We start from the raw sequence: 23,977 nt of genomic DNA, 5'->3' as shown, positions 1-23,977 counted from the left end.
TCACGCCACCCAGTCTCCAATGCACACACCTCTGCTCTGTTCACGCCACCCAGTCTCCAATGCACACACCTCTGCTCTGCTCACACCTGCACACACATGTGCTCAACAGAGTCGCCCTGTAACACGAGTGTCCCTCAACACATCACTGTCCCTTTCCTCATCTGCCCCCTCATCTCTCACTTTTCTCCTTCACTCCATTTCCAAGCTAGGTGAGAAGAGCCAGGACAGAAGAGAATGTGACTGTGGCCGCCCAGACCTCTTGCTGGCCCTCAGCCTCCCAATAAATAACGTCTGTGTATACATCTCTGGCTCTGCAGTGTCTCAGCCAGGGAGGACAGGCCTTGCAGGCGGAGGGATTAGGAGTCCTGGAAGGAGGGGTGGGCCCCCCCAGTACAGCAGAGGAGGAGTTCATAATCACTCCCCTTTCCTCTCCTCTCCATCTGCGACCCTGACCCTTAAGAGCAATCAGGCAGATCCCGCGACATCCGACATCCGTCAAGAAACTTCAAGTTCCATAGGGTCTTCCCAGCAAGGTCTTCAGCAGGGCCAACTGGCCCACTGGGAGGGAGGAAGCCCTGTGCTCTCCCTGCAGGGGTCTGGCTCCTGAGGCAAAGGCCTGGGAGCATCGCCTCCCGGTGCAGAGAGCCTGAAATAAGACTCGAAGCACAGGCCTCCTGGCCCTTCCCCAGCCAGCGGGGTCCCTGAAGTAGGGGGTGCCTGGCCCACGAAGTCTGGGATCATGGAGATGGGGAAGCCACTGGGACCAGCTGGACAAGAGGTGGCGGGGGAGAGGACAGGACAAAGGCAGAGGCTGCCAAAAGTTGGGTCAGATGGCTGCCTGCCTGTCACAGAGTCATGCTGTCAAACTGAGGCTGCTGACAAAGTGTGAGCAAACCAGGGGCCTGAAGTGAATTAAAGGCAACTGTGGCAAACATCCGAAACCCACATGGTGGCTGAGTAATAAGTTATTAAGTGCATCCACTTGTCCCCCTACAACAGCCTTGCACGCTGGCCCCGTCAGTTCTGTTTGATAAGGAAGGAGACAGCGGCTCAGAAAAGGTCAAAGAAACTTGCCAGGGGCTCCATAGCTGTGGAGAGACCTTGAGATTTGAACCCAGGACGGCTGGATTGCAAAGCACATGACCAGTGGTGGCCCTGGGGAAACTGGTTCTGTGTCAGAGGGAATGCCAGAGTGTAAACAAAGCCCCGCTCAGGGGGTGGGGGGTGGGGCTCTCAGGTGTTCTGGTGCATCTGTTCACCTGTCTTCCCTGCCCCAGACAGATGGGCAAGGATGTTTTCCTGGGCTACGAAGGGATTCCTCTTGTAAATAAAGCATAAAGCATCCTTCAAAGAGGGGGCAACCAGCACTGAGAGGGAGGTGGGGACTAGCAAGGCTACACCATCCACCAGCGCCCCCCCTCCAAGCCAGTTTCTGTCTGTCACAGGTGTGTGGACACCTGTATCGGTGCCCACCTGTGTCCCTGCTGGCTGGCCCAGCCCGGCCCCTTGAGCCACGTGAGCCATTCACCTCCATCTTCTCCTCTGACTCAAAAGATTCTGGAATTGCCTTGACAACTTTACAAAATCAAAAAGAAATACTAAAACCAGTTTTTAAATACATTAGAATTATTCATTTATTTATTCATTCATTCATTCATTCATACAGAACTGGGGTACAGACCAGAGATGCGGAGGGTGAGAGGATTCACCAGGTACAGAGTGGGGAGCAGAACAAGCAGATCGACAAAGCACACTGCTGAGGGGAGCAGCGGGCGGGTCAGGAGAGGTCTGCCGCGCCATGTGGTCACCTCCGGGGCAGGCGGGAATCGAACTCATGTGGAAGTGGCTTTAGCTTCTCAGTGCAGTGCTTTAACCCGCTGCGCCACCAGGGAGGGCCCCATTAGAATTTTTAAAAGTTCTTAAACGGTTCTTTAATCACAGTGCTTACAAAAACCAGATTTCTGACACTAAACGGACATGGTCACTTCCACACTGCATCGTGTCCTCTGGTCCCACCAGCAGCAGACTGGAACTGTCCTCTCCTCCACTCTCTTGCCCCTTCCTCCAGGGAGCTACGAGGGGGAGCCCTGTCAACACCCCCAGCACCCAGCCAGATGCTTAGGGACTCAGGCAGCAATGCAGGCTCATCATTCTTCCACCCCACTGCAGGACCTCTCCTGCCCTGTGTTAGCCTGGCCACACCCCCATTCCACCCCCCACCCAACCCCCACCTCCCCGCCAGCTTTCTGCCCCATCTTTGGGGAGGGAGTTGGGGGCATTCCCACATGATGGCAGGTTCTATTCTTAATTATTTTTAATAAGATGAGAGGATGTTGTTTCTCTTTTTTCACGTCTTCTTTTGATCTTGGCCCCAGTCCTGGCCCTGCCCCTAATTCTGTGGACCCTCTGACCCCAATGGCATATGGGAACAATTTCTTCAGAAACCAGCCGTACAGTTCTGTGTCGTGTTCAGGGGCTGGCAACAGAGATGCTGTCTCAGACATGTTCCCAGACTGTCCCAACCTGTCCCTGGCAAACAGGTCACAGTGGTCCCCAGGGGACTCTTTTCTGGGTGTTTTCTTTCCCAATCTGCTGAAGTCACGATGTCCCTGGCCTCTTCTGGGCTTTGCCCACTACGAGCAGCCTAGTGGACTTCAGCCTCCCTGAGCCATCCTGCTCTGGTGCCTGGGATTTGCTGTGGTCCTACAGCCAGCTCCTAAGTGAGGTCAGAGGTCAGGAGAGTAGCTGGGACGACCAACTTGGGCTGTACTCAACGATTTGTTAGCCTCCACTAGGGACTGTTAGCACATCAAAGCAGCATTTGAAGACTTTGCAAAAATAAATCTGTGACTGTGATAGACATGAGAAGATTAGCTGTAACCATGCCATAAAGCTCCCACTGGGTGAGAAAGGGCTGGAGGGAGAACAGTAACCCTCTGGTTCTAGACTAGAGCAAAGACAGAGTGAGAATCAAATGCCCACGTTCCTTAAAATGAATTCATCTGTTAATTCATGAAATCCTTGAATGTGGAACTCTGATTCTGGATTGCTGAGAGCAGTGTGGCACAGGGCAAAAGAGTGGATCCTGGAATTAAGAGGTTCAAATCCCAGTTTTGACTTCTAGGAGTTATAGCAAGTTGTGTACTCTTTAGCCAGGACTCTGCCGCCAGCAGGATGAGGATTATAACCCCCAGGTCCCTGTGTGTAAACTGCCAGGCCCTGTACCTACCATTTAAAAAGTGGGGCCTTTCCACTGCTCTGGGAAAAGCTGATCAAGACAGTGCTTCATAAACTTCCTGCTGCATCCGTGAGCGAAAGGACAGGCCAGGTAGGTGGGTGCCCTGGGAAGCTGACTGAAATCTGGGGAGGGAAGGAAGCAGGGGTGGGTGAGTGGAGAAGTTGGCTATGGTGTTGTCTTTGGAGGCCTCCGCTCACTCTCCGTGAGCCCTGGAGCGTGGGGAGCCCATTCAAAATGCCCCGAGCTAGGCAGCAAGGCCAGGTTCTGAAGGCCTCTGCACAAGGCTTTCCAGTCAAGGCTGTTCCTGAGGACTGACAGTGAGGGCTGACTGCTCACAGCTCTAGCAGTTCTTCAGCACAGCCTCCACCAGCGCCCCGTCTCACGCGCCAGGGCCAGTGGTCTGAGAGCCAGGAGCTCCACCTCTCCCTTCACTCAGGAGGCAGTGACCCCTCAGGAAAGAGCCAGACCCCTGGAAGTTTCCTCAGCACTTGTAGGTTCCAGAGTCATTGAACACATCTGTTCCCCTTCAGCTCTGTTTTTGAGGATTCCTTGGCCTCAGAGAATCAAACAGGGAATTCTCCTCCACCTCTAAGCCAGACTTTTGCCAAAATCTGGACATTTATTTCAGTTTCTCCAGTTCTCTTAGGACAATGTCACGTTCTTTGCTCTGTCCTTCAACAGCCTTTGAGGTCGGGCCCCTGACTGCCTTCCCTGACTCATCTCATGTCAATCTTTTCTCCCTAAGTTCTAGAGCAACACTACTGAGTAGATGAGTAGATCTTTCTACAGCGCTGCAAATAAATACCTGTGCTGTCCAATACAATAGCCGCTTAGTCACATGTTGTCACTGAACATTTGAAAGGTGGTTAGTGAAACAGAGAAACGGAACTTGTTATTTCATATTATTTAAATTTAAAAGGCCATCGGTAGCGAATGTTTACCACATTAGACATCATAACTTCAGTCCCATTGGCCTCTTTCCTGTTTCCCAGACACCCAAGCGTCTTCCCACCTCAGGGGTGCACTTACTGTTTGTATAGAAGGACACCCCCTGGACCCTCTCACTTTGCCTCATTACTTAAGTTCCAGTGCTAACACCACTTCTTTAGAAAGTCCTTCCTCTTCTACGGAAGCTAGAGCATTCTCTCCTTTCTCCAAATTCCAGCCCCTCCTTCATGCTGAGGTATTTAACCTCATAGCCATTAGCTGTTAGCAGCTCAGAGGCTGAAGTGCTCAGGCTCACAAGCCAGGACTCCATCCATCCCCAGCACCAACTCCAGGCAGTGCCAGGCTCATAGGGCCAGGGTTCCATAGGTAGTGTCCTATGTAGGACCCTGCTGGGTGGGAGGCTGGGCCCAAGAAGGCCTGCAGCTCTGAGTGTGGATGGTGGCCTCACAGATCTGTGGAGCCCCAGACTAGAATGGGGGGCTGAGTCTGAGGTGCAGGTGGCCATCCTGCAGGCACACCTACCTGATTCTAGATCTCAGGGGGCTGGCTCGGGAGAGGAGTGGGCCTTCCAGGGACAAACTGACAGATTTTTCTCCTAGGTAGTGAGTGATACACTCTGCCAAGGTGGAGTCTCCAAGGTCAGGGCTGGAGCTGGGGTTAGACTGGGGCTGGGGCTGGGACTAGGGTTGGAGCTGGGGCTGGGGCTGGGGTTAGACTGGGGCTGGATTGGGGTTGGGGCTGGGGCTGGGGTTAGACTGGGGCTGGGGCTGGGGCTGGGGCTGGGGCTGGGGTTAGACTGGCACTGGGGCTGGGGTTATACTGGGGCTGGACTGGAGTTGGGGCTGGGGCTGGGGCTGGGGCTGGGGCTGGGGTTAGACTGGCACTGGGGCTGGGGTTATACTGGGGCTGGACTGGAGTTGGGGCTGGGGCTGGGGCTGGGGTTGCTCCATCTGTGTTTATTATACTTTCCCAGGGCCTCAGGCAGAAAGGGACCAGAGCTTTGGAGACCACCCAGCCTTTTCCTCTGCTGAGTGCTCTCACCCCAGCCTACCCTCCCCACCAAAGCCCTCGCCTTAGGCTGTCCAGCTGCAGAGGGGGCTTCAGAATTTGGAGGGGCTCTATGTAGAGCTGCAGTGGGGAGAGGCTTCTCCACTGTGAGCTCCTTCATGGGAATCCACACCTGATAACACGGCCTAGTCTCCAGAGTGCCCTGCCCCCCACCCCTCAAAGCAATAGCTTCTCTTAGTTAAAAAGCCAGGCAGGGCCCCCTGTTGGGAAGGAGAGAGACACTGGCAGTGACCAGAAAGGATTCACCTCTTCTCTATGCTTCTGCCCCTGCTTCTGTGAGCATTCCGCCCTCTTCCTGTGCGCACGCGCACACACACACACACACACACACACACACACACTACCCCCCTCCCCCCACTCGCTGCACACAGGGCTTATAGGTGTGAAGGAGCTTTAGACAAGGAGCCTGAAACTCAAGTGCTCATTCTAAGGAGAGCTCTTTTCTGCTAGGTGACCTAACTAAGCTGCTTAACCGCCAAGCTGAAGTAGGATATTCTGAAAACACCCAAGAGTTTATACGTGTGAGGTAAAAAAGCAAGCATAAAAAACTGTAACAATGTTCAGACAGAGGTTTCATTTTGGCCCAGTAGATCTACTGCTTAGCCTAAGACAATTATTTATGAAGAGAAAAGTGCTAAATGTAGAAGATATACATGGTAACATAAATTAAAAAAAGAAACACCTCAGAAATTTCCAGATCTAATAACCAACAAATAGAAAAATCATGGTACATTGTGCGGTCGTGTTTAAAATGTCCTGCAGAAGACTGAACAAATGTGAGGTCATGGGATAGTTCTTGCCTTATCGTGATGAGTGAAGGACTTGGTGTCCATGCATGCAGATTTCCATTCTGCACACATGCATGTGGATGAGGATCAGAACCGGGAGAAAACGGAAACAGTTGTGTGAGACAGGGACTGGGGGTTTAGAAATGATGTGATTCTTTTACAAAGTGTTTTTTAATGTTTTAAAAGAGCTGTTTTAACAATAAATAGATTCCAGAAAAACAAATGAAACTTTTTCTAGAAAGCAAAGCCAAATGGAAAATCCAAAGTGTTTTCTTAACTCAGATATAACCAGCTCCTCACCTCCTTATTCACCCAGAAAACCAACACCCCAACGTACACATCCATGAGGTCACACAGCCAGCTTGTCTAGCTTGGTACAAAAGACTTCTTTCTTTTACTTGTCTTCTACCCCTTCTCTTGGCACATTCAAGGCCCTCTCAGGGCAAAGGATAGTGGTTTCCATCTATCTCTGCTTGCCACCAGACTCGGGCTAGAGTTTTTACAACCACAGTTATGGAAGTGCTTTTACTTGCAATAGTGCTGAGACTTCCTACCAAGGAAGTCAAATATTTCCTCAAGGATGTCAGCTCCCATTGATTGGTAAAAGTACAAGAGATAGCACTGAAATTGATTAGTTATGTCTGTTCTGGACAGAGGAGCAGTAGTAGCGTGTGTCCCAGGTATTTGCTATCCCAGAGTCACCTGGTACTAAAAGAGGGCTCTGAATCTAACCCAGCCAGTGCTTCCTGGGAGGCTCCTGGGTACTTTGTCCTGTGTCAGAAAGGGCTGATGTACCCAGTTCTCCAGGCAAAAGTGCTTGTATGGAAAGAGTATAGACGTCACAGTCTGAACTCGAGTGAGAACCCCAGTGTCATTTATTCGCTATTTGATCTTTACAATCTATTTAACCTTATTGAGCCTTGATATTTTCATGTATGGATTGGAATACCCGCCAGTAAGATATGTTATGAAGATTAGAAATAGTGACTAAAAAATGCAGTTTACTGCCTGCCCCATCATAGCCGTTAGCCTGGCCACTCTAAGGTTCAGAGGGCCGAGATTGTGGCCAAGTGTGAAGGTCTTGCTGTGTACCTAAAATGAATTACTGCCCATCAGTTTCAACCAAGTCCAGAGGCAATTACCAACCTCACTAATGAATCAATTAATACCAACCACTGCCCAAGACAGCCCTGTCTTAGCTCCCGGTCTGAGTAGAACTCAATTTCTAACTCACCTGTCATTTTGAGGTTGGGGCCTAGTTCAACTCTGGGCTTCCATGCCTCGTAGAAGTGGGGAAGTAAGGAAGAAGGATAGAAGTGCACCTGAAAGCAGCAGAGCTCTACAATTCTATACCCGGCTCAAGGTGTGCTATTGCTCAAACCCTGGTGTGCTATTGCTTCTGCCCAGATCCTTAGTTCAGGTGCTGGACTGGAAACCTTGCCACGCACTCATTCTTGCATTCAGCAGAGATATACTGAGCACACTTTGAGGCAGCAGTTCCAAGCTATGGAACTGGACAGATCAAGTCCAGAATGTCCCCAGAGAGGTGTTTTGTAAATTAGCAGGTTGCAGACCGAATACAGCTTTTTTGGCTTGTTAAGCAGTTTAAAATTGTCTTGCACTGGTGTCAGTACTGACTTAGAAGTCAGCAAAATTTGCACATCTGATTTGGGGCACTTGTGAATATTCTTAAGACCTGACACTACTGAATTTCTTTCCTAAACTGCCAGGACTTGGTGGAAACTGATGGGCAGTAATTCCATTTTAGGTACACAAGCAAACCCTTCACACTGGGCCACAATCTCGGCCACTCCCCGTCACACTCCACCTGGTCCACTTCATTTCTTTCTGTTACAAGCCCACTTCTTGTAGGCTCGGTAATCTACAGCCTCAAATTTCTCTGAGTTCCTCTTGAAATAGTGACTAAAGAATAAATGATGGAACCCATCACACATCTTACATTATTACACAAAATTTTCAGGAGCAAAACATGGGATTGGGATCTACATATAAAAATAGCTAACTGAATGTTTTCAGACTCGAGAGAGAATTAAATATGGTATCCGGGGTGGGGTGGTAAATCAACGCTAACTGCCTGGGAAAGGTGGTGCAGTGGTGACAGCTTACGGTGCCGGGACCTTTGCTGGAGAACTGTTTGTACCCTCTGGATGTGGCCAGGGAGATCACTTGCTCAACTGTTGACTTTCTAGGAAGTACCCGAGGTGACAGGCGGGGGTAGGGCAGGAAGTACTTCTCCATGGGAGAGGGCAGCAGTCACATGGAAGATCTCACTGCTTCTAGAGATTCAGGCAAGGTTGACAAGTTTAAGTGAGACTCCAAGTCTTTATCAAGTTAGAGTCAAGTGGTCAGAGCCAGCAGAAGCTAATGGGTGCCTCAGTCCTGATGGGTTTTCACCTTGACCACAAAGAGGGGGACTTGATACCGTCCCCCATTCCCACTGCCCTTACTATGCTCAGGCAGCCAGCCCCTCAGCTGGTCCAGGAAACTGGCGGATGGAGAACAATGCCTGCCCTTGGCCTTTATCAGCAGAGTTGGCCTGTAATCTCCACAAGTAAGACCTACCCCGAGATTTCCTCACTCAGGACTTCTGATTTGACCCCAACCTGGAAGCGTCAGGGGCCTAAGGAAGTGAGAAAGTACGTAATTTGTCCCACCAGTTCAAAGCTGGTGACTTTTGCCTGTACCGTTTTATTCAGTCACCCAACCCCATCCGGCCTGCTCTGCTTATCTCAGCTTACATGACCTCTGCCTGCCTGTTCCAACTTGTGACCCCAGCAAGAGACACCACCTTTCTGTGTCTCAATTTTCTCATCTGTCAAATGAGGGTAACTAAAGTTTGCATTTTTTAAGGCTTGTAAGGGTTAAATATGAGGCTATCTGTAAAACCTTCAGAACAGTGCTCTTTATGTGCTAGCTTTTCCTCTGGTTAGAACACAGTGATTAAAACACATAGCATTCTAGGAAAGGATGTCATTATGTTCAACTTCAGACTGTAAGAATTACAGCTATCACTCATTGAGTGCTTACTCTAAGCCAGGGACAGTGCCACACACTTGAGCTGTAGTCAGTCATTTACTCCTGAAAATTCAGTAAGATAGGTACTGTTGTTACCCCCATTTTACAGAAATAGACATATACTCAGAGAGGTTAAGCAACTTGTCTAAGATCACACAGCGAGTAAGTGTCCAAGTTGGGATTTGAACCTGTGACTCTTCAGCTTTACAGTCCATGCCGCAATTCTGAGAAGGAGTTTCATTTGATAAGCAGAAGGTACAAATTGCCAAGTCAGGCTTTTTTTTTCCATTAATTCTAAGTAAAGGGAGGAACAGTGAAACCCTGAGACTGTGTGTGTGTGTGTGCTTATAGATCCTGCCCAGGCAGTGTCTGCATGGGGTTAGCAACCAACCTTTAGTGTGTAGGAAGAGGGGGAGGCCCAGGGTGCTGACTGCAAAAAATGGATAGGCATGGTCTGAAGTTAGTGGTCCTGGGCCTCCCTGATGCGGTGCAAGGAGTTAAAGCACAGTACTGTGAAGCTCTCCATTGCCATTGCAGCATGAATTCAATCCCTGGGCAGGGAGCTGACCCACATGGTGCAGCAGACCTCTCCTGTCTCACCACTGCTCCCCTCAACAATATATTTCAGTAGATCTGCCTGTTCTGTTCCCCACTCTGTCTCACTTCTTGCACCTCTGGCCTGTGCCCCAGTTCTTGTGTGCATAAATAAGTGAATCCTCAAAAAAAAAAAAAAAAGTGAAGTTAGTGGTCCATGGGCAAAGCCACGTTGCCTTCATGGGGTCTAGAAAGAACCTATTGCAGATTTTCTTTCTCAATAGTCTAGTCCTCTCACCCTACCACCTAAGTCCCGTGGACTGTTAATTTTCTTTCACAACTAAAGTAATAAATGTATGGGGTTATAAAGTACAACGTTAACGGGTACCACTGATTACAAATGCCTACTCTGCCACTCCCCAGCTGTGTGAATCTGACAAATTGCTGAATTGCTCTGTGCCTCAGGAAGCCCCATCTGTAAGATGGACAACATGGTACTGAGCCCTTCTGGGGACAGTGGCTCCTCAGGGAGGTGACACATAGCCTTGGGGCCAAGTCTATGCCTGGGCTCCAACTGTCGGCCGGGCACTTGCCCCGTGCCTCAGTTTCCTCACCTGCTGGTGTGGATGGTAGTAGTGCTACAGAGTTGGACGTGAAGGCAGCAATGTGCTTGGCTTCACTGGAAGCATTTATGACAATGAGGAGACAGGACTCAGGCGCTGGCCCTTAATGTTGTCAGTCAATGTGACTTTAAAATTTATTTATTTTTTAAAGATTTATTTATGTATGTATACAAGAGCTAGGGGATAGGCCAGAGGAGCCAGGGAATGAGAGGACTCACCAGGACTCTAAAATTTTAAAAGCCATCCTTGGGAAGTTCAGGTCTGTTTGTAAAGACAGTGCCTGTGGTCTCCCCCAGGCCTCTGAGGGGTGCTGTCCCGTGAGAGTGTGACCAGAGCTGCTAACCAGTAGGCCCCAGCCCCCGCTAGCTGTCGGGGGTGGGGGAGCAGAGAGTGACAGTGACATAGGAGCTGCCCCAAGCCGGGCCTTCCACGGGAACACCACATGTGGTGGCAAGATCCAATGTCAGGAAGAAGGTTCTGGGTCAGAGGTATGTTGCCTCGGTGGCTTGTCCTGTAGGGACCCACGTGACACTCAGAGAAGAAAACACCCTCCCCACACACACACACACTGGCTCCGGTGGGGATCACTGAGACTTCCCTGGGAGGGTCTGGGTGCGTTTCCCCTCCTGCCTCAGTCTCTCGGTGACCAAAACCTGCTGTTAAAGAGCCAGCACCTGCTCCAACCTTCCAGGGTGGATTTGCGGACAAATGAGGGAGTCTTGACAAGGCAGAGGGCTGCCTGTCTGTGGGACATCCCAGACTGGCCCCCCAGTCAGGAGCTCCCTGGGGAATGGCGACCCAGGTCTGGGGGTTGTGGGGGAGGCCCTGAGAAGGGGTAGCATCACTGGGAGACCTGCAGGAATCCAGCTCTGCTCAGGATGGGGGTGGGGGAGCGGGGCAGGGCAAGGCCAACTTTGGGGAGCTGCCTCCATCCAGGAAGTCTGCAAGATGTGGGGTAAGCAGCCAATGCACCCTGCTGGGGGGTGCAGTGGCCAGAAACTGAAACCTAGGGATAGGGCTCCAAGGTGTCACTTGGTGACAAGTCTTTTCGTGAGCTAGAGGAGGGACCCCCAAGAACAGGGCAGAGTCTGATGTTGACAGTTGCCAGCATGGCAGCCTTCACACACTGCTGCTGAGCAGATGCTGGCGATGCACTTGTGAAGTAAGCGAGAAGGGAACATGCTGGAGCAGGCAAAGATGCACCATTCCCCACCCTCCTAGTAATGCACAGCTTTGCTTTCAAGCCTCCTCTGTCTGAGGAACGGCGAGAAAACCATGGAGGGCGGCCCTGTTTCATACTGTGCCTGCCAGCGCACTGTTGGTCGGTTCAGGACACCAGGCCCTTCTCTCTCGTTTCCCAGCTGCCATGGTGTTGGGCGGTGACACAGTGTGGCCTGTGGCCCTCTTCAGTCTGAGCTGTTGTCAGCGCACCGGGGCAGAGGATTGCCTGTTCTTGGCCTCCCTATCTGCAGTTTCCCTCCAGCCAGCAGTTAGCCCTCACAGCCACTTCCCGGAGCCTGAGGCTGCTGCCCCAGTTTCGGGATATGTGGGAGTCTCTGCTGGCAGAAACTGAGGTTGCTGGAACGGGATCGCCATCCCCCAGTGGGAATTCCTTCTTTGGCTGCTCAACAGACCCCACCAGGGCCACCCTCACGAGGGCTCCTAGGACAGGCTCTTTCTCTCACCTCTTCCTAGGCTGGGTTAGTTCCCTGGGAAGCATGAGGCTACGTTGAGAATGGGTGGGGACCAGAATAAAGTTGGGGTTCTGTTCAGAAGGAGAAAGGGAGAATGGATGCTGGGGAGGTTACCCAGATACACCCTCCGTATCCAGAAATTCAGGGCATGACATCTGAGCCTCCCTCCACCTTCCCCCCCCCCCATCCCTAGGCCTTTGATAGATAAGATGGGGAACAAGAATACAAAGGGTGATGGCCCAGGTGGACAGGAGAAATTTAACAAGAACAGAGAAGGCCAGGAGCCCATAGAGTTGAACCTAGGCTCTTCCCAGGTGGGAAGGTCTTGTCCACTCAAGATGGGTCTGATGCCCCAGAAGGGCAGTCAGAGTCTTGGAAGTAATGGAGGCCATCTGGGGACACCCTAAGGCCTCAGCATGAACTAAACTGGAAGGGAGCTCTCTGGCTGACCTCGCTTCCCTGCTCACAGCCCCCAGCCCCCTACCAGTCTTGACAGTAGGATGAGACAAGGGGAGAGAGCGCAAGGGGTGCTGGTCCTACCCCTCCTAGGAGTGTCTGGGAAGTCCAGGTACGGGGTCCTCCGCCTCCATCTCCACCTCCCTCTGAGGCTAGGACTAGTCCTGCCTGATAAGTCAGCCAAGGACCCTCATGCTAGGCTACTTGCCTCCCTGTGTCTGTCCCCCCTGGTGGTTCTCCTTTCAAGATGACTAATAGTTTCCATTCATGTACCAATGCCTGTCGACCTGAAAAGGGTTGTGAGGCTGTGTCAAGGTTCCTGGGGAAAGAGTGGAGTGATTGATTCGCAATGTCTGTCGCGAGCGCAGGAGTAGAGTGTGGTGTGTGTGGACTTGTTACTCTCCATCAGCTGGAAAGGTCTGGGGATGTCTTGTGACAGAGATTCCAGCGTGGGGCAGATCTGAGCTGCCATGTACTGGGAAAAAGATGCACAGTTGGCTCTTGGGGCAGGGGCAAGACTGCTGTGAGGCATTTGCCAATTCCTGTGGTGTGAATACTCCCCCAAGGCAAGTTTCCAGCTGCAAATGTGAAGTCGCTGCATGCGGACTTGAAATGCACACAATGGACTCTCACAAGACTGTAGGATGAGTGATGCAAGCACGCTTCTGTCTGCATAGTTGCAAGTTTTTTCTAGAAATATGAAGCCTCCTGCACCTCCAAAGCTCAGCAGTGGTGGTCTGCTCTGGGAAGGCACTGAACCAGGATCCAAGACCACTAGAATCCAGCTGTGAACCATCGTGAACCATCCCTTCCATCTGAGCCTCAGTTTCCTCATCTGCGACATGGGAGCTGGGTTGTGGCGAGACTCAGTAAGCTGAGGGAAGTGAGGGCAGAGCTGTGCCAGTCACCAGCATGGCTTGTCAGACGTGTGCCCTGGGGCACGAGGTCCAGACAGTCTGCCCCACAGTACCCTGGCCCTCCCTGAAGCAGTGTTCCCGCCTCAGGCTGTAAGGGAGTAGAGCTGCTCATTCTCTTTGATGTCAACCTCAAAGGACTGTGGCTGCCCCCAGCTCACTCAGCCTCCTTCACAGGCCATCATGCCTGTCACTGACGAATTTGTCTTGATGGTTTTTAAAGCTACTCATGTTTCCTTCTTCACCACTCCTTAAGGCAGCGGTTGCTTCCTGGATTGCTCCTACATGGGCCTCCTTCAAGCTTTGGGCGCCACAGTCTGAGGAAGCTGTGCCTCTGTGTTCATGCCAGGGTGGCAGTGGGCACACCTGTGTTCCAGAGCCCACACAGCTGGCATTAGCTCAGCTGCAGGGAACTCTCCGAGCTCTTCAGCTAAGAGAATGGGGATTATAGTGATGGCGCCATCACTGGGCCATTGGGTCAGCTAAGTGAAATAAGGTACATAAAGCTTCCAACACAGTGTCAGACAGAGTAAAAATTCAATAAATAAATTTTATTTGTCCTAAAAAGGTCTATGGTGGAGGCAGAACAGGTCAAACTATAGGAGAATGCAATCCCCCAAACTGACAGTCCACAAGGTGGGGCGAGGGTTCGGTCTTTGACTGAGGGGTGTGGGCAGGGTAGCGTGTGAGTCCCAGGGACCTTAGGTACTTGGGGAGCCAAGGGCAGGACTGGTCCCATCATTCAGTGCAGGGTTTTGCAGCAGTGCCTGGGTTTGACTGGGTCCTTCTTACTGGGAAGTCTACGCTCTTGGTCTTGGAGGCCAGCAAGGGTGGAGGGCAGACCCGTGCCTGTCTAATGCAGGCAAGAAGCCTTCCCCCACTGCAGGCCTGCCTAGGCCCCATCCAGTTCTAATTGGCACTATTGACATTTGAGACCAGGTGATTCTTTGTTGTAGGAAACTGTGCATTGTAGGCTCGTTGGCAGCGACTCACTAGAGACCCACAGCTGTCTCTCAGCTGTGATAGTCAAAAATGTCTCCAGATATTGCCCATTTTCCCTTGGGGAGCAAAATCACACCCACTCAAGAACCCCGCTCCAAAGGCAGAGCGTGACTGGCACTGTCAGTGGCTCCATGGCCAAGGCAGCCAGGATGCAGAGCATCTGCCCTGGCAGATGGATGGGTCGGCACATGGCAGAGACAGTGGCAGCTGGCCAGCTGCAGACAGCCTGGCGGCAGGCACCAGGAGGGGTGGTGAGGGCCTGGACCCCAGCCATGGGAGCTCGGCAGTCAGGCGGGGTCAGATCCCAGCTCATATAATAGGGGTCCCAGTCACCACGAGGCTCTTTACTTCCCTGCTCAGGATTAGAACTGGATGGGGCCTCGGTAGGCCCACAGTGGGGGAAGGCTTCTTGCCTGCATTAGACAGGCACGGGTCTGCCCTTCATCCTTGCTGGCCTCCAAGACCAAGAGCGTAGACTTCCCGGTAAGAAGGACCCAGTCAAACCCAGGACTACTGCAAGTACAGACGCAGGGGGATCACTATGGACAGGTTGTTTAACCTCTAAGCCTCAAATTTCTCATCCGTGTAGTGACACTGTGAATGCCAACTTGATGTAGTGTAAAGGTTCGGTGCACTTCTATATGTTCTATACTTACATTATGTCTGCTACAGAGTACAGTCATATCAGGTGCTTGGAAACTGTGACTTTAAATGAAAAGCTGTAATGACAGCAGGTCCTCGAATAACGGCATTTCATGCAGGTCAATCAGGATTTTTTTCCCCTCATCAACATTATAAGGAAACAGCATTGAATGAAACGAGGCTGTTCAGGGACCTGCTATAGGCATTCAGCAATGTCGAATGAATGAATCATCCTATGGCAAACTTGCCTCCCTTAAATCCTCTTGTTCATTTTCATCCTCTTTGGAATTTCTCCAGCTTTCTGACATAGGAAACTGTTGACTTCTCAACGAGAGGAAATGAGTTATTCATCTCTGAATCACTGGAGCATGACATAAGTCTGGTAGATACAAGGTGCTTAAAAAATGACGTTTTCCTTCCTCAAAGAATAAAGAATGTGCCTCGTTCCTCTATGTATTCCTAGCCTGGCACAGTGACTGACAGGCAGCAGGCATTTTTTAAATATTTGTTGAATGAATGAGTGAACATATAAAAATGATTGAGCAAAGCATGACCCTGATGCTATCTCAAGATGCATGCTAGAAGTCCATTCCTACTTCCATTTAGGAGGAACCTGGCCACTTCCTTAGAGGAGGCCAATCAGACCCTTGGGAGGCCGCAGAGGTCTGGGTTCGGGCAGATCCTCTGTACACTGGTGACTGCTGGGGACCCTTCCAGGTGCACGGCTGTGAGCTCCTCTTGTTGCAGCAGGCCCAAGGGCTGAGGCTGGCCTGGTCCTCAGCTGGTGGTAAGGTGGGCTGTACTTAAGGTGGGCATTTTCATAGGCATGAGGGCAGTGTGGTTTGTTAGGAAGGCCGCTGGATGGATGGGGAGTCAGGAGACCTGGATTCTGGCCCCATTCCCATCATCAATCCATGCAGTGACCCCACACTGCCACAAGCTTCCGTTGGGCCTCGGTTTCTCCCTCTGTACAATGGGGGTGTGGCCCTGCCTTGGGATGATGCTCCCCTGGTGTCTGCCCAGAGTGTCGGTCAATAACCAGCTACTGAGCATGGCCAAGTGTCCCCTATGGGAGATGTCCTGTAATGTCAACGCACTGCTGGATTTCACAGAGTCACAAGTTCTCCAGTTACCTTTGAGTGCTTGTCTCTGCTCTGAAATTCCGAGGTCTGATGAAAGCTGGCAGGGGAAGGAGGGAAGTTAGATTTTCCAAAGGGAATATTTGAGGATCACCATTTACTTGTGTCAACATAAAAATTTCAGGAGGCAATTGAAAAGGGAAAACACATTTATTTGGGATGTAAGAACGACAATTCATGGTACACAGATTCAGGCAGAAAACCTAAAGTGTTTCCTCTTTACTCCCACCACCTCCCCCATTCCACCCTAAGACAAAGTCAGAGATTTTTATGGGAAGAAAAGAAAAAGATGAGATAAGTAGTTAAGAGTTGATGAGTGATAACAAGCTTAACTAGTCTTGGTTATGCATAATGGATTACAGATTCCTTAGGAATGAAAAGGGAAATTGATACTATTCTTCAGCTAAAAATCCATAATTATCAGTCCTCACCATCAGGATGGCTCCTCAAACAATTGTTTGTTGATTCATTTCTTAAAACAATTGTTTCTGACCCAGTCCAAAGGTCTCTGGCCCAGTTCAGGGAGACAGGTGATGCATTTTCTTTCTAAGGGATCCCTGACTCCATTTTGAAAATGGCTTCATGATGTCAACTTCTCACTAAAAATGGTCGTAACAGAAAGGTCTTTTTTTTAAAAAATAAATAACTTCCCATCTCTCTTCTCCTTATTAAGTACATAATCAACTAACAAATAGGGTTTTTTCCTTTTTCTGAAGTCCCGGTGAGCATTTGGTTGGGGAAACCTTGGCCTAAAGAGTAGATTAGTCCAAATCCCTCGCTTAAGAAAAGGGAGCTAGGCCCTCCCTGGTGGCGCAGAGGGTTAAAGCACAGCACTGAGAATCTAAAGCCGCTTCCGCATGAGTTCGATTCCCGCCTGCCCGGGAGGTGACCACATGGTGTGGCAGACCTCTCCTGACCCGCCCGCTGCTCCCCTCAGCAGTGTACTTCATCGATCTGCCTGTTCTGTTCCCCACTGTCTCTGGTGAAGCCTCTCACTGCCCCTGAGCCTCTGGCCTGTACCCCAGTTCTGTATGCACAAATAAATAAATAAATCTTTAAAAAAAAAAAAAGAAAGAAAAGGGAGCTCATCAAAGAGAGCTAGAAAGGCTGGGTCCAGGGGAGCCAGAGGCTTAGCACTGGGCATCTGAGGAAGAGGCTTGGTGACAGGACAGGTCAGCAGGTAATTCTAGGGTGGGGATAGTTGTTTTGGGGGTGAGAGGCATAGAGATACACACTGTAATGAGGGCCTTGAGGGAGGCTTTGAGCTCTTCTGTGTCTCAGGCTTTTCATCTGCAAGATAGGATACAACTTCCTCTTTAGTGGAAAATACTTCAGATGGTCCATGATGGATAGTAGGAACCTTTGAGGGGCATGCAGTGACGAGGGTGGTGGGGGTGGTATAAAAGCCCTTGAGATCTTCAGCAGAATTCATATCACTTTGAGGGACCGGTGCCAAGCCCTGTGTCAGCTGTCCCGCTGTATCTGGTGACACCCACGCAGGTGAGACTGCTGACAGACAGAGCTCACTGTGTCACCAGGGGCTCCCACAGAACCTGCCACAGTTCAAGCCAGGACCTTATTCTGGCCGGGGGCATGGGCATCTGCCCGCCATGTGACTGAACCACCCCAAATTGACATGGACTGAACTTTGTCACCAGCCTGCTTCTCACGAGGACAAGGACTTTCCAGCTGGGCTGGCAAGCTGTACTGGGGGGATAGTTTCAGATTCTGGATGACATTCCCCTGCACCTCAGCCTAATGGGCCCCAGATGGTCCCCTCCCCCCTCAGCCTCCCATCCTCTGGATGTTCTGAAGCCGTGTGCAGGCCTGCTGGGCCTGTCTCACCAGTCACTGAACCTCTTGACTCAATTATTTTTTTTAATTTAAACCATTTTGTTCTCCCTTAACATGACAGCTTAACAGAGGTCAGCGTTAAAGAGGCTGTTTCCTCCTGATGGGGACCAGGACAGAGAAGCAGGCAGATGAAGGAGAGTAGAAGGAAGCCGACTTTGGGAACGTGAGAGCGAGGGAAACATAGGAGTCTTTATTGGACTAGCATAAAAGAAGCAACAGGAGTAGCAGTTGCCTTAACGTGGCCAGGTCACCGGGGACTGGATAGACGCACCAGGCCCAGCTGGATACCCCACGAGCCCTGGGGTCTCATGACTCATGTTCTCCAGAAATGCCTCTTAGGTCACAATCTTGCTGCGGCTGCTTTTGCTCTATCTTTCCTCCCACCCACTCACCCTCTGCCCCCTCCCCCTTTTCTCTATCTTGGAAACATTTAAATTTGTAATTCTTAGCTGTTGTTCCTTAGCAGTCGGCAATAATGAGATAAGACTATGGCCCAGGCCTCTGGGATGGAGGAGGGAGAGTGGCTACCTGGATACCACTGGGAGAAAGAAAGAAAGAGGCGTGGCAGGATGGTGGGGCCAGAGAAGGGGGGAGGCTCGTAAGAAAGGCAGGGGCGGCAGACCTAGGAGGACAGAAGCCCTGACTCTCAGCTTGACAAACAAGGACAAGCCTGATAAACATCGGCCAGCCAGGTAGCAGAATGAGAAACGGTGTCCTGCCCCCCACCCCCCACCCTCCACCCTCCCGCCCGAGTCTTTTGTTGCATTTCACAGAAGTGCGGCCTGGACCAGCGTGCTAATAATCATAATCTCAGTTCTTTCGACATTTAGCAATAAGCCCTGGTGCCCACGTCTGCATATTCTTGGACAGGAGTTGGGGCTGGTGAATCCCGAAAACTCCAGGAGTAGGGCTGGGAGCTGAGACCTGGGCAATGGGGGAGCTTAGGGTCCCAGCAGGGCAGCTCCAGGGCCCAGATCTCTGGCTTTCTCATCCCATAATGAAAATATGGAGATGAAATAAAGGGGGGAGAGGTTATATTGGTGAAAGTAGGCCAGGAAAATATAAACTTTGAAGACCAGATGGAAACCCCTCCACTGAAGAATTCTTGGCTGCTCTTCTAAGGCAGCCCTCCCTGTCCAACAGCAGGGACACTAACCCTGGCATTTTCTCTGTCTTTCAGGACCTCCTGTAAGTACTCCAGCAGCCCCACTCAACCATCTGAAAGGCCTTGCTCCCTGTCGGTAATCGGGCCCTGGTTTGGGGGGGGATTGGCAGCTACCCAGCTGTCTTCCAGGGGTCTCCTGCACCCTCTACAGAAGTCCAACATGGTGCCCCCTGGGAGGGAGAGGCCCATTTCTCTTTCCACCCACCTCTACCCACCCCTCCTCCAGGGGCAAAGCAAGTCCTGATTTCAATCTGAAAGGCTGACTTGCCCCATTGTGAGCCCAGCTCCTTTGTCCCCCAAGAAAACAACTGGAGTCAAAGAAGCCCCAGGTATTAGAAAAAGGAAGGAGATAATCTCTACTCAGTTCTGGGCCCTGAAAGGTCTCCTGTTCATTCAGCAAACAAGACCCTTAGCCAGGCTCTCGCGTGGAGGGCTCCCGAGGAGGCCGTGAGCATCGGCTGTGCGGCAGCTCCCTCCGGCCAGGTCACTCTGGACAGGTGCTGGTGGTTTCATCTAAACGAGCAGTGTGGGGCAGACTGGGGGACATTACAGGTGGTGCCCGTGGGTGGGAGTCCCCTGAGGCCCAGGGTGGGGCAGGGAAGCCTAGCGATTGCCAGAGAACCTGAGAAGAGCCCACAGAGACTATCTCCCCAAAGTGGACCCAGGGAACTGGAGTGTCTGCTTTGAGAACAGTATTTGATACCCAGACAAAGGCCCCAAGGTCACTGGGGGAGCCAGGGATTGGAGTTGAAAGCACTGAGCCCTCGGCATCAGATCTTTCTCAAGGCTGCTGAACGCAGCCACCTGATGGCCCCTTCCTTGGAGAAGCCACTTCCATTGCTGCTTTCCCCATCTGTCCCTGCAAGAGCAGTGTTTAACATGCCTTCTGCGCCCTGAGCCCTTGATGACCATCCTGCCAGCTTCCTGACTGTGAAGCCATGGAGAGAGAAGAAAATCATGTCATTCCTGAAAAGAGGAGGGGTGATGGATCGTGACATGTTTTAGATGTCAGATCTCAATTCCTCTCATCAATCTTCCAAAATACACTCTGCCCCAGGAAACTCTGACAGACCACCTGCTGCAAATGAGATACTTTCCCCCCCCTTTTTTTTTTTTTTGACAAAGCCAGAAAGAGTCCTCTCCTCCCCCACTCCTGGAGCCTCCCCCAAGCACCCAGCTCTGGCTCCAGGGGCTGTCCTTGCCAGGAATGTTGCCTTGTCATGAAAGCGCCTGACCACCTTGCCCAGGACTGTTCCCAGCCAGGAGCTGCAGCTGGTGGGGCGGGCACAGGGTTCTGCAGCAGGACAAATGAGGGGAGGATCTGAGGAAGGGGGACACCCGAGAGTAGCTTTCCTGAATTCTCAGTCTGACACACAAGTACCCTGGCTTTTCACCCAACTTTGGCTGAAAGCACAGGCAGGATGAGGAGGAAATGGGAAGCCAGCCAGACTGGGAATCACCTCCTGGTCCTCGACTTCCTCGCTTCTTCCTGCCACAGACCAGAGGTGCAGAGGGAAAGCAAGATGGCAGCCGGGGCAGTGTCTGTCTGCTGCCTTCTGGGCACCCTCCCCATGCCCGTGGCAGACAGAGCTAATCAACTAGGGGGCTTCTTACCATAATGCTTTACTCAGCCATTGCCTATCCATTAGAGTCCGTGATCAAGCTCACAGCTACTGGTCAACCCTGCACTAGATTAGGACAGAATGGCTTTTTTTTTTTCATAATATAATAGTTTATTTTTACATCATTTGTACTTTTTTTTCCATCTCAATTGTAATCCCTGTGGGTTTCTCATCACCCGTCTCCCATGTGCCATCACCATAGTCCCGTGCACTTCCCTCCCTCCCTCACTCCCCCCCAACCCCGTTTTTTATCCCATTCCCCACTCCACCCCCACAAAATGTCTCTGGTATATGGCTGTTCATTATTCTTATTATTTTCTTGCCTGTCCATTATACTCCAGCTATGAGCGAAACCATCTGGTATTTTTCTTTCTCTTTCTGGCTTATCATAGGAGAGAATGTCTTAATTATAGGAACTGCAAGACTAAAACCAGTGATCAAGGCAAGTAGGAATTATCAGGAAATATTTGATGTCCAGTTACCAGTCTTAGTTGAAACATAATCCTCGCTGGAATACAGCAAGCCAACACTGTGTTAAGCACTGCTGTGTTTTCATGGAGACAGTGTAATATAATTCAAGTGTGGGCTCTAGCTGGATCCAAATGATACTGCTAGTCGTGTGACCTTGGACCAATCACTTCTCTGTACCTCGATTTCTTCATCTGTAAAGTGGGGGTAGTAGTAATATCTGACTCATTCAGGTGTTCTGAGGAATGTAGACAAAATTATGTGTGTGTGCAGACATACATGTGTATGATTATACATATTTTTAGCACTTAAAACATATGTGCTCATTACATAGGGCTTCCATAGATGATTTCCAACGATTCTTGCAACCCTTTAATTTTAAGGAGGAAAATTAAAAATTTTTAAAGTTTATGCATACAAGAACTGGGGTACAAGCCAGAGTTGCAGGCTTCACCAGAGACAGAGTGGGGAGCAGAACAGGCAGATCTACTGAAATGCACTGCTGAGGGGAGCAGTGGGCGAGACAGGAGAGGTCTGCTGCGCCATGTGGGTCAGCTCCCTGGCTGGGGATCAGGCTGCAGTGGTAATAGCGCTGAGACTTAACTCCTAGGCCACCAGGGAGACCCAGGGAGGAAATTATTCTTTATGAAATTTTATTATTTATTTTATTTCCACCTTACCTTATTCCAAGACACATTTTTGGGTGGCTTACAAGCTAGATAAGGAACCCACAGGCAGGGGGCAGAGAGCTGAGGCAGGAAAACAAAGAGAACCCAGAGCTGATAATCGTGAGCTCTGAACTTGCTTTTGAGCTTCCTGGTAGCCAAAGCAAAGAGGAAAGCAGAGTTGTAAGAGTCTGGCTGTAGTGAGGTCACAGTGCCCCTGGCATTTAGGTGAAGCCCAGCTCCTCCTGGCACTGAGACCAGAGAGAAGCTTCTTGTGTGGGGGGGTGATGTGGGTTACCAGTACATGGGAGCAGTGAGCAAACTGTCCCTTCTGTCTCCATTCTGGCTAGACCCACTATAGGAAGTGGGAAACTTTTCCCTGGAACAGGAGGGAAGAGGCTCCCCACACCTTGACCCCACTCCCTGGTGGCATCAGAGTCGGGCAGTTTAGACGTGAGAGAAAGAAACTATTGGGTCAGTACAAAAACCCTGGTGACTGAGAGTGCAGATGCCTGGCTGTCTTTGCGAGCACCTGGGAAGAAAGGGCCTAGTTCCCAGGCTCATGCTATCTGCCCTCAGGTTCATTTGTGCACAGTATGGATTGAGGACCCACTAAGAGCTCAGACTCCTCTGAAGACATCTGTGAAGAACACAGAAAAATCTCTTGAGGAGCTGATGCTTTAGGGTTCAAAATCAAGTAAGCTTGATTTCTGAGGGCAAAATCAAGCAGAGCAAAGGAATTGTAGCTGGGTGCTCTGCCCCTAGGGGCTGCCACCCAGCGTTCCCCTAGGACCTCCTCCTGAGCTTGGATCTGTGGGAGTCACTGCACAGTAGGGGTGCTCTCAGGAGCGACACACGGGGCTCACCTATTCCTGGCGCTGCTTCCTCATTCAGCAGCCCTCAACCAGGGCACCTGTCTCCCAGCTAGCACCCTGAGGCCAGTTCTGGTTCTAGCTTCAGAATGTGGCAACAGCAGGGTGCCTGGAAGGAGAGAAATACCCTGAGAGTTGAGGTTCTGGAGGGAGAAACTGAGGCCAGTTCCATGCACTCCCCCCGCCAAACCTCTTGGCTGATCCTAACAGCTACCATTTATTTAGCACTTGCTACAGGCACGTGTTGCATGCATTATCTCCTAACAGATGATATTATTGTTCTGCTTACAAGATGGGGAAACTGAGTGAGACACAGGAAAGTTGAGCAACTTGCTTAAAGTTGTCATACAAGTAAGCGGCAGAGCTGTGACTCGAGCACATGCAGGCTGCCTCCAGAGCCAGGCTCCTAACTAAACCCAGCTGTTTCCCTGACCAAGACGCCATGTCTTCAGACAGTGCCATGGCCATGCTAGGGTGAGGCTCAGCTCCTAAACTTCCCTCCAGCTGTTTCCTCCCCTTTTGCAAGGTGCTCGGTCATGCCCAGTGAGGCTGCTCTTAGAGACAGCTTCTCAGCCAGCCTCTTGATTCAGATCATGTGGAAGTCGTGGACTAGAGCTAAAAAAAGTGGGGGGGGGGGGGCAAGATTTGTATAGGACTTGCTTGGTTCCTAAGCCATCTCCTATTGCTGTGATGATGATTGAATCCATAAAACAGGGTGTTCAATGATAGCCTCTTTTCAATAGCCTTTCAGGTCCATTATATGGAGTCTTTGCCTAGGATTGTGCCTTGAGCTCCGTACCCATAACTGTGCAAGGCAGGAGCTCTAGGGTCAGGAACAAAGGGTTTGAGAAGTCATAGCAGGGAGTGAGGGAGGGGTGTGGAGTGCCAATATGCTCCTTCAGTGGCTCGGCATGCCATGTATGGTGAGGTCCCCCCCTTACACCTACTCCCACCCATCCTGGAGACAGCCATCTGCAGCTGGTGGCAGGCATTACAGGAAGGGCCATCTCAACAGAAGGGCAAAGCCACTTAAGGATGCCTGCATCCCCATTCCAAGCTCATGGCCCTTCTGCTCAGCATGGCCGGTCAGGCAGGAGCTTCATCAGAACAGTAGGTGGCAAAGCTCTCCCTGACATGGTGCTTCCCATTGTGGTAGGTCAGAGAGGACAGAGCCCTGGCTCCCTCAGGCTCAGCGACAAGGGTTGGGGAGAGTCTCATCATTCTGTTCCCTGAACCCTCCCTGGGTCTG

At 51.0% G+C, this 23,977-nt stretch overlaps 1 protein-coding gene across 3 annotated transcripts in view; it reads left to right on the top strand.

The window, feature by feature from the left end:
- Window positions 1–23,977, top strand: part of COL13A1 (collagen, type XIII, alpha 1) — a 142,341-nt gene that overhangs the window by 39,898 nt on the left and 78,466 nt on the right. For all 3 annotated transcript variants that reach the window (XM_012723486.1, XM_012723485.1, XM_012723483.1), the window contains exon 4: window positions 19,117–19,124. In XM_012723486.1, the coding sequence (XP_012578940.1) occupies window positions 19,117–19,124 (8 nt within the window). The remainder of the gene's footprint in view (window positions 1–19,116; window positions 19,125–23,977) is intronic.

The sequence above is a fragment of the Condylura cristata genome, unplaced genomic scaffold, assembly GCF_000260355.1.
Source record: "Condylura cristata isolate star-nosed mole 26May11 unplaced genomic scaffold, ConCri1.0 scaffold00011, whole genome shotgun sequence".
Classification (NCBI taxonomy): Eukaryota; Metazoa; Chordata; class Mammalia; order Eulipotyphla; family Talpidae; genus Condylura; species Condylura cristata.
The sequence above is the reverse complement of the archived record's forward strand: the minus strand, read 5'-3'. Positions and strand labels throughout refer to the sequence as shown.